Source organism: Tupaia chinensis, unplaced genomic scaffold (genome assembly GCF_000334495.1).
Source record: "Tupaia chinensis unplaced genomic scaffold, TupChi_1.0 Scaffold147003_1, whole genome shotgun sequence".
NCBI classification, from domain to species: domain Eukaryota; kingdom Metazoa; phylum Chordata; class Mammalia; order Scandentia; family Tupaiidae; genus Tupaia; species Tupaia belangeri.
Genome location: NW_006206856.1, coordinates 121301 through 131740, shown reverse-complemented (window position 1 = coordinate 131740; position 10440 = coordinate 121301). Strand labels below are relative to the sequence as shown.

Genomic DNA, 10440 nt, shown 5'->3' with positions numbered 1-10440 from the left:
TTTTTTTGAGAGGTTTTTGCTATAGGGCGCGTGCGCTTGCCAGACAGACAGAGAGAGCCAGAGAGATAGAAAGCAGGAAATCACCCCCCAGGGGGGATGGCCACGCCGCAATCCCTTCTCCTCTATTCTCCTCTTGGGATCTTGGGCACGTACGCACACGCACCCGGCGTGAGTTTAAGCCACCGGGTCCGGGACTTGAACCGCGGTTGACTACGTGGGAGTCCAGCGACATAGCCATTACGCTAACTGCTGGTCCCATGAGTAGCTGATTTTTAATCGACACTGAGAGATCAGACTGGTAAAAGTGATTTCTGCTAGAACTTGTGTTGCTTTGTTGTTTTACTCAGCAAGATTCTTGTGGCATAAGCTGACCTGGAATTGTGATTGAGAGAGAATTGTAAGTTGAAGCACCTCTCCACTTAAAGAGCACTGCCCTGTGCTCTGCAAGCCGGGGGCAGTACGTTTTATGCTCTCCTGTATCTGGAGCAGTGTAGAGAATTTATTAACCAAGAGGCATACTCTTCCAAAGATTCTTCTTGACCTTTCTTTCTTGTTCTCTTTGGTGTTAACTAGCCACGCCCAGGTAAATGGCCTGGAACGAAGAAGCCAATGAGGTCCCCTGTGTCCTAGCAACAGGGAGTTGGGTCAAGTGACAATGTCCAGGCTGTAGAGGGAGGACTGTTCCTAGGAAATGACCACACAGTGTCAGTCTCACATCAGGGGCACCCTCCTGTCTAACGAGGGGCTCCGGGCAGCTGTCTGCACCCTGTGGGGTACAGCTGCTAGGAGCACCTCTGTGAGGACATTTTATAAAGCAAATACAGAACGTGAAGTTAGACATCGGCTCTGGTAGGTTGGAAAGCATTCCAGGAGGCAAGAGTTAAAAGAAGTTGAGAGGCCTGAACTGAGGACTTCCTTAATCTAGTGGAGCCCAGCTGAAATGTGGGGGTCTCTCGGGAGGACGGCCAGGCTGTGGGGGGTGGGATCGCCCATCCAGAAGCAGGAAGGGCTTAAAGGGGCAGAGGAGGTCGGAAGCCCAGAGCTGGGAGCTGCTGCAGCGAGGAGACGGTCTGATTTCGTGGGAGGGATTGGTGTTTCTTGTTTGGTTTGTTGCTGTCGTTTGTAATGGGGCAGCTTTTTTGCATGCATTTCACATACCATATCATCATCCCTCTAAAGCATACAATTCAATGGGTTTTTAGCATATGTACAACTATCACCACAATCAATTTTTAAGCGTTTTTTATTTCACCCCAAAGGAAACCCCGTTCCCATTAGCAGCCACTCTCAATTTCCCCCAGCTGATAAATGGACCAGAGGGGGGAAATGTGATGTAGTGATACAGTGGCATGTCATTTGGCCACTGAAAAGAATGAAGTACTCGCAAATACTGTGACGGGGTGAACCAGGTCTTAGTCCTTCAAGCATTTTGTTTTTGGTTCTGCCCAGAAAGTTCTAAAATTTACCCTTCCAACCACTTGGCCTAGAAAAAACAGTCGTTCAGTTTGGGGAAAGAAGACAGTATTTTGGTGCTCCCCTCATGCTTCTGTGCAGAACCTATGCCCACTGGGTCATCTGGTCCCCTGGCCTCTCAGGGAAAGGCAGTGTTCCCGGCTTTAGGGTCCCTGACTGGAACTGGGCTTCTTAATAAAGTCCCAGCCATTTCCCTAGAGTACATGCTCCAGTTCCTGGAAAGAAAATTTGATACGGTCTTCTCAGTTCTTCAGTCATCACATCTATTCTAGGCATTTTACTTTAATACCCAGTAATGCCTGAAATCAAATACTACCATCCGAAGAACTTCACCTTGGGCTTCGAGCTGGGGGCCTTCCTCCCAGCCTGTCCCCTCAACAGCAGACTTTCCTAGAGCTCTCTCCCTGTCCTCTTACACCTGTGAGATATGCATGCCCAGGGCTTTCTGACCACCTTGTCCCGTCCACACCCGCCCTGCCCTCTACTCTCCTGAGCTCTTTTGCCTGCCTTCTACGTGATCCCCCTGCCTCAGGCCTCAGCCCTGAACATTCATCTTCTCCCTGCTCCCTTTGCAAGCCCAAGGCTGACCAGGCCACTCTTCCTATGAAATTCTGGCACTGACCACCTATTGGTCCAAATATCATTTTCTTAGTCCAGCAGTCAAAGTCCCCCACGAAACACTGGCCTGGGTACATTGCTGCCTCATTTCCTGCTAGTCCTTCTCCCTCCCCCATCTCTAGGTGGTAGCATGCTGGACCTTTCCATGTCATGTGCCTCTGGCTGGAAGCCCTTCTTCTCCTTGTGACTTTTTAAGCCCTAGCTGAAAGGTTGTGTCCTCTGTGACACCACCCCCACCGGCCCGGCAAGAGTCAGCCCTTCCCTTTGTGTGTCGTTTGACACTCACTGCATGTTGTCATCAGCGCTACTCGTGTTCGTCTCTATTTGCTGATGAGCAGCTGCTCGAAGTCACAGGCTGAGTCTCTGCCTTTGGATTCTGTCTTCTCATGTGATGCCTGCTGCATGGTGCTTGCTCAGTAAAGATCAGTGGGACGAGGAAAGGAATAAATGGATGCACCGCAGGTGCAGCCTCTTGGCATGAGACCACACCTGTTGTTCTGTCATGGCGTTGGGGTAGAGCAGAGCGGTCGAAGCAGTAGTAGTCATTGTTTTGCATCCACCACCACCCCTCCCCCTCCTTTGGAAAGATTTACATAGGTAGAAAGCTGGCAGTTACAGTTTCTCCCAAAAGCTGGCACTGTGGGTCATTTCTTAGGTCAAATACTGCCCAAACAATTCCTGCCAGAAGTGAGTGTGTTATGGTGAGAATCTGGCAGCTGGTGACGCAGTGAAAGGCAGGTCTTTGGTAGAGGTGTCTTCCAATCTGCAGGTGAGAGTGAGTCCAGGCAGTCAAAGGAACCTGGTCTCCGGTTGCTTTTCTTGTCTCCCATTTGCAGTAATTCTACCTGCATCACCCTCTTAGCATGTGCCAAGCCTGTGCTAAATTCTGGCGAAAGCTTTAGAGTTAGAGCACAGGTTCGGCCTCCCAAGAGCCTACCCTTAGGCAAGAGGTAGACATGACAGACCACGGAACAGGCTCTTAGAAATCATGGAATTTCATGGCCCCAAGTCCACGTTGCTCTAGTTCATGATTTTAAATGTCAAGAATCGGAAATGATTCTAAATGATGAGTAGTATTGCATGTGGCTGTCTTATCTTCTCAGGCAGGTGAAGCTGGACAAAAAAAGTAAGAGATTTAACTGCTGGTTTCCCTGAGAGACCCTGGCTCAGCCCAGCAGAGTACACTGTCTTTGGCCAAGAGGAGAGAAGGTGGAGGTGCACCTCCTTTTAGGAGCCCAGGTTGTGTCTTCTGGTTCCCCCACCACTCTGGTGGCTTTGGTGGGAACTGAGTCATGCACTTGACAGTGACTCTATTACATAGGAGGCTACTAAACAGGGAAGCAGCACGTGGGAAGAAAGGGAGGGCTGGCATTTTCTGCCTCCCCTGGACTCCTGTCAGAGGCTGGTCAGAGCCTCTGACTCCAGCCACCTGCACCAGCCCAAGCCTCCACTTGCCTAGATGATGGGTGTCACCTCTGAGTCTAGGAAACATTAGGATTTTACACAAATGTGAGAGTGCAGAGTACTCTGGAGAGGCCTGATGAGATTTTCAGAAACGTCCAGGTCCAAAAGAAGTGATAAGTCCCCGTCATGCTGACGTAAAGAGGTTATTTCCACATCTATGTGTCAGAATTGCCTCAGTGGAGAATAGTTTGTAGGCTGATAGGAATGAGCCTGGATGATTCTGGAAAGGAGGAGGGAGGAGCCACTCAGGAACAAAATGCCAAAGTCAGTGAGAGGGGTTGGCATCCAGTGTGCACAGGGTAGACCTAGTTCCTAGAGAGAAGCAGAGTCTGTCAGAGGGTGGTCAGAGCCTCTCACTCCAGCCACCTGCACCAGCCCAAGCCTCCACTTGCCTAGATGATGGGTGTCACCTCTGAGTCTAGGAACCATTAGGATTTTACACAAATGTGAGAGTGCAGAGTACTCTGGAGAGGCCTGATGAGATTTTCAGAAACGTCCAGGTCCAAAAGAAGTGATAAGTCCCCGTCATGCTGACGTAAAGAGGTTATTTCCACATCTATGTGTCAGAATTGCCTCAGTGGAGAATAGTTTGTAGGCTGATAGGAATGAGCCTGGATGATTCTGGAAAGGAGGAGGGAGGAGCCACTCAGGAACAAAATGCCAAAGTCAGTGAGAGGGGTTGGCATCCAGTGTGCACAGGGTAGACCTAGTTCCTAGAGAGAAGCAGAGTGTTGGCACAGGTGGGGTGAGGGAGAAGCAGAGCGTTGCAACACGTTCTGGAGAGGCCTGATGAGATTTTCAGAAACGTCCAGGTCCAAAAGAAGTGATAAGTCCCCGTCATGCTGACGTAAAGAGGTTATTTCCACATCTATGTGTCAGAATTGCCTCAGTGGAGAATAGTTTGTAGGCTGATAGGAATGAGCCTGGATGATTCTGGAAAGGAGGAGGGAGGAGCCACTCAGGAACAAAATGCCAAAGTCAGTGAGAGGGGTTGGCATCCAGTGTGCACAGGGTAGACCTAGTTCCTAGAGAGAAGCAGAGTGTTGGCACAGGTGGGGTGAGGGAGAAGCAGAGCGTTGGCACAGGTGGGGAGAGGGAGAAGCAGAGTGTTGGCACAGGTGGGTGAGGGAGAAGCAGAGCGTTGGCACAGGTGGGTGAGGGAGAAGCAGAGCGTTGGCACAGGTGGGTGAGGGAGAAGCAGAGCGTTGGCACAGGTGGGTGAGGGAGAAGCAGAGTGTTGGCACAGGTGGGTGAGGGAGAAGCAGAGCGTTGGCACAGGTGGGTGAGGGAGAAGCAGAGCGTTGGCACAGGTGGGTGAGGGAGAGAAGCACGCATGTCAGTACTTGGGAAGTCTAGTTGCTACTCAGGACCGAGGTTCTACTTCAGGCATAAATTCCTCCCTGGAGGAGGAGAAGGACAACCACGTTCTTTAGCTTGTGAGTTGCCGTTAAGTCCATAAACACAAGGCTGGGCTCTGCCTCTCTCATGGCTGGTGGCATAGCTGCCAGGAGAGAACACCTGTTATCCATTTGCATGTAAATAATTGAAAAGAGGGGCCAGCTCGCTTTCATCTCAGATACATCAGCCCGACATCAGGGGCGACATTTTGGTAGGAGACTTCCTCAGTGAAAGTGACAGTGTGTTCCTTTCCATCCTGGTGCTGGCTCTTTCTCTCACCTCTCATCAGCGTGTTGGATATCACTAGTCTGGACGTCAAAACTGGCCCACTCTTGCCGTTTTGAATTCCATTCTTCCTCCATTTTGAATTCCACTCTTCCTCTGTTTTGAATTCCATTCTTCTTCTGTTTTGCCAGCTAAGAGTCAGAAATGCATGAGAAGAAAAACTAGAAGGTGTGAGCTGGGGTGTTTTTAAAGCAGGCCTTAGACTTTAGACATAGGGCCTCGGGTGTGATGTAGGCTGCTCCTTTGGTCAACTTGTTAGACGGCCGAGAGATGTTTGGAGGGTGACAGGAGGTGAATTATGAGAAAGCTTCCTGTGATCGGAACCTGTGGAAGAGTTCAGAGGGGTCAGGAATCATGGCAGTTGGGTAGGGAAGTTCTATATGACATAAGATGAAATTTGAAAAAAACTGTTAGCACGTCTGAGCTCCCCATACAGGCACCCGGAGTGACTAACAGTAACTAGAATGAGCTGGAATAACCCCTGGTCCAGTTACTAAGACAGGTACCACGTCCACATTTTCTACAGTGTCACAGAGGCTATGGTTCTGCAGTGGCTTCCTCTGGGCCTGCATTTGACCACGCGTTCCTGGGACCTGACACTTCAAAGTCCCTTCTGTTCTGCTTCTCCCTCCCCCCCCAGTGTGAGGCTAAATGTACCTGGTTGTTAACATGCTGGGGCCTCTTTTATGTAATTCAGACCTGAATTTTGATTTCCAAAACAGGTTCTGACTTTTCAAGAAGACATGGTTGATTTATAGACAGAGTTGTTGACCCTGGCAGTGTATGCCTTGTGACCAGAAGCCTCCTGGCTCTGCCGCACGTCCCGCCGGCCCTCTGATCAAGGGCCTCCCAGGGCAGTAGGAGGAAACAGGCACTGGTCTGGCACCTCTTGTGCTGGTGCTAGAAGACACACAGGCTGGCTGTGTGCATTTGCAAGTCACAGCTGGGGAGGATTGTGTGCTTTCAGAGGCAGAAGGACCTGAAGAAACAAGGAACAAAGCGGGCAGAGGAAGGAGACATGGCAGTGTCTCGGGGCTCCGGGCCAGACAGTGGACGTGGTGGAGCTAGGAGGTGGAGTAAGCAGACAGTAGTTCTCATTCTCAGAGGCTGTGAGGGTGGTGGACCCAGATTCCAGATGCAGACACGGGAGAGATACTAGGCCGACACGATGCCGCGTGGGCAATCGGAAGGGGCAGCTGTCCTTGAAAGAGGACGTGGATCTGGGCAGGTAGAGTCAGAGCAGGGAGGTTAGGATGGCAGAGGCACCAGGAGGTGGGGAAGGACCTGGTGGTGCTCTTGAGGAATGGGAGAGTCCTCTTGGCTGGAAGACGAGAGGGAGAGGGGAGAGTAGGAGTCAAGTGGGAGAAGGAGCCTGTCGGCTCCCCTGGCTGCCTCTGGAAGCCCCCAGCCCTGTAGTCAGGAGTGTGTTTCTCTGCCCCGGGGCTACATCTCAGGCCGTCACTGCGCTGGACTGCCACATACATCCGGCAGGCTGAGAGCCCTTTGAAGAAAGGGACTCGTCTCAGTCGTCTTGCCACAGGGAACAAACCTTGAATACTTTGTGGACTGGTGAGGACGGGGTCGGGCTGCTGGCTGGTTGGAAGGGGCACCAGAGTGCAACGTGGGAATAACTGCGTGGTGACCGTGCTCTTGAAAGGGAGAAGAGAAGCAGCAGGGGATGGAGAGGCTCACTCTGCGCCAGCTCGAGAGGATTTGGGGCCCTCCCTCTGGGCCAGGGCAGAGTTAGCATGTGCTCCCCGCCCCCTGTCCTACAGAGTTCTGAGTGGTGTGTGCGCATGCGTGTGTGTGTACGTGGGTGCGCCTTCTCTCACACATCCAGGTGCACAGCCGTCCTCTTTGTCCCTTTCCACCAGTGGACAGTATTGTTGCTCCCCCTTGGCTTATCCCACCCCTCCTGGTTGCCATGGGTGCTGTGGGGACTCGGATGTGTCCCCGTATGGTCCGTGTGGTTTCCTTCATACATGCTCATCAACGTCTGCCCCTGCCCGCTCTGTCCAGGGGTATTTTAGTGACGCCTGGAACACGTTTGACTCCCTCATCGTAATCGGCAGCATTATAGACGTGGCCCTCAGCGAAGCTGACGTGAGTATGCACCCGGCGAGGCCGCCCACCGTGTCCTCTGTCCTCTGTCTGTGCACATTCCGCTCCCTGCCCTGCAGTGGCATCACCTGGACAAGTCACAGATCCCAATTCCCTTGATCCGAAAACTAGGAACTTCCCAATGAAAGCCGTGAGGGAGAAGCCTGTTAGCATAGAGCCTGTCCCTAGGCCTTTGCAGACATGGTCAGCTTTGGAGCACATTCTTGCAGCGGTTAGCGTAGCAGACAGGAGTAGGCGAGGTGAGGTAAGATAGGGTGTGTCTAACTGTTTTTATCTGCTGTGTCAAAAGCGCTACCCAAAGTGACGTATCTGTAACTTGTTTGTTTTAGGGCGATTTTTGGAGCAGCCGGGTGGCATAATGGCCCTTCGATAACACTGTCCTTCTCTTCTTTTTTCTGTTGTGCTTCCTCTCCTCTGTGGCTTCTGAATGCTTGCCCTCACAGCACTATTTCACTGATGCATGGAACACTTTTGATGCCTTAATTGTTGTTGGTAGCGTCGTTGATATTGCTATAACTGAAGTGAATGTAAGTAGCCAACTTTGTGTCCTATAACGTGTTGTTTTCATTGTGTGTAACATAGATGATGCTAGAAGCCCTCCCCGTGAGTCCCCACACACTTTAGAAATCCAAGCGCCAATTCGTCTGGAAAGGCTAAGGACAATTCATTGTCTCCCCACCTCCACCCCCTCTCCATCCCCTCGCCCAGAAATATTGGGGAAATAAATGTAGAATTGCCCTTTGGGAACAAAATCAGTATTTAAAAAAAAGACCTCATTAACGTCTTAAGGGCTAGGAGTTAATCGTGTGAGTATGTGACTGTTCTCACTTGCCAGTGTGTGACCGTGGCAGGTCACCTGACCGTCCTGTGCCTCCACTTCGCCAGCTATAAAATGGAGTTAATGATGTGTGCCCTGTGCCACTCATCTCCACTTCTGTGGAGGTACAGGAGGGAGCTCCCATCCATGCGCTGAGCATGTGGCAGCCGCTGCTGGTGTCGTCACCTGTGTCCCGTGTCTGCTCTGAGTCCGACCAGTGGGTCTAGTGAATGTCTCACCTGCAGCTCCCCAAGGGCGGTGCCGATGGAAGGCCGCTCAGGACCAGGGCTAAGAGGGCCCAGTGTGTGTCGGGAGAGGGTGCACGTGCTCCTTTGTGATGTTCAGTTGTGCGATTTGAGGAGGAAACAGGTGCAGCAGCAGCATGGTTGCTGAAGAAAGCCCCTGAGAGTCCCCCTTCAGAAATAAAAGGCTGGAGGAAGGGGTGCCCCCCTCCCTGCCCAGCTCCCTTGGATCTGACTCATGCCCACCTTAGAAAGCCTGAGGCAGGCGAAGAGGACCTGTCCACCTGTCCATCCTCAGCTCATTGGCAAGGCTCAGCGGGTGCCTGTTGTGTGTGGCAGGTTGTATGGTGCCTCTAAGGGGCTGGGCTCGACACAGCTCCTGCCCCACACTCAGACCCAGCCCCTTTTCCTCCCACCGACGCCCAGGCCCTTCCCTGCAGGACTGCAACCGAAAGGTCTGCCCTGGTGCCCAGACAGCCTGTGTCCAAGGAGGATGGTGCCATCCCTTTGGGACAATTGTCTGGGGCCAGGCTGATTCTGGAGTGTGAGCAGTGGGAAGGCCGCCAGCCCGCCAGCCTGGTGGTTCAGCCCTGGTTCACAGCCAGCTTGCCAGACCCAGGCCTCAGATTCCTCATGAGTCAAGTGGGTAAATAGCATCCGCCCTCCCTGCCTCCCAGGTGTGTTATGGTATGGTGAAAAAGGATCTGAAGTTTGCAAATACTTGCTAAAATGCCCACAGTGTTAAGACGCTAGCAATGTGTTTTTGTCAGTGAAGATTTCCACATAAGGGTGCAGCCCATAAACTGTGGCCACAGCCATAGGCTTCCAGAGCCACGCTACAGTAGTGCTAAAATAGTGTTTTACTAAACACACATCCTCCAGCCTCCTGGGGCTGCCACTTAGGTAAATTCCACTTGACATGGAACGTTCTATAAGTCGGCTTTAAAATTACCATTCGGGAGATGTAAGGGATGCTCAGTTATAGTCATCTGGTATGAATGGGAAATCACTAGGTCCTTAACTGGGCTACCCTGGCTGAGTTACCTCAGCACAAAGTGCTTCTAGCCTCCATCAAGGCATGTGCACACCAGAGTCCTGGAGCAGGCCCTGGGGCGGCAATGAAAATACAGCATCCTGCATCTCAGTAGGTCTTCCTGGAAAGCTCGGAGCTTGCAGCACTGTGCAAGGAGGGTGGAACTGCTTAGCATCTGGACACCAGGATGATGGGACCGTGGCTTGTTCACCAAGCGGGCACCCAGCTTTCTCATGCCTGGCTACCTGCTGGCTGGCACGGCATGGCGCTGGGGCACTTGGGGACAGCACATGCCCGCTTCCTGGCCGTCTCATGTGTGCTGGGGGCTGGCCCTGCTCCTCCTGCTGTACCTGTCCCCACTGCCCAGGCTTACTTGTCAGTGTCTCAGTGTCGTCCTGAGTCCCTTTGCATCAGTCAGGAAGGGGAAGGGATGCACGATATGTCTGAGTAGCAACTGACATTGGGGGTTTGCATAGGACAGGCTTTCACAGGCCGCTCCTGGCATGCAGTTAGACTTTCAGAATCACCCTGGCAAATGTCCCTGTGCCATGCAATCAGTCAGTGACCTTCTCCCTGTTCAGGAGTAGCCTGAGCCTTAGCCGTGCAAAGCCAGTTCCCACCTTGGGCTAGTCAGATAGCCCATTAGAAGAGTTCCATGCTTTCCCATAGGCCAGGGGCAGAGGAGATGCTTAAGACCACCTTCTGGCTTATTCCATCATTCATCAGGTTTCCTAGACATCTACGTCATGTGCCCTGGGCTAGACTCTGGAGAAACATAGGGATAAGAGACTGGTATCCTTGGCCTCTGACAGCATAACTGTGTGACAGTGGGCCTGTTGATCCCTGCACCTTTCCTTCCCTCCTCCCCCCGCCCCCGACACTCACCTCCTCCCTGGGGAGTAGTACACATCACATTCTGGCTGGCCTCATCCCTGGACTCCCTGGTCAGCTGGACATGGACGCCCTTAAACTCTTGTTGGCTGATTCCT

General features: G+C 52.2%; 1 protein-coding gene across 3 annotated transcripts in view; it reads left to right on the top strand.

The window, feature by feature from the left end:
- CACNA1D (calcium voltage-gated channel subunit alpha1 D) overlaps nt 1–10440 on the top strand; it is a 342768-nt gene that overhangs the window by 284806 nt on the left and 47522 nt on the right. For all 3 annotated transcript variants that reach the window (XM_006169292.3, XM_027768611.1, XM_006169293.3), the window contains one exon: nt 7258–7341. In XM_006169292.3, coding sequence (XP_006169354.1) covers nt 7258–7341 — 84 coding nt within the window. The remainder of the gene's footprint in view (nt 1–7257; nt 7342–10440) is intronic.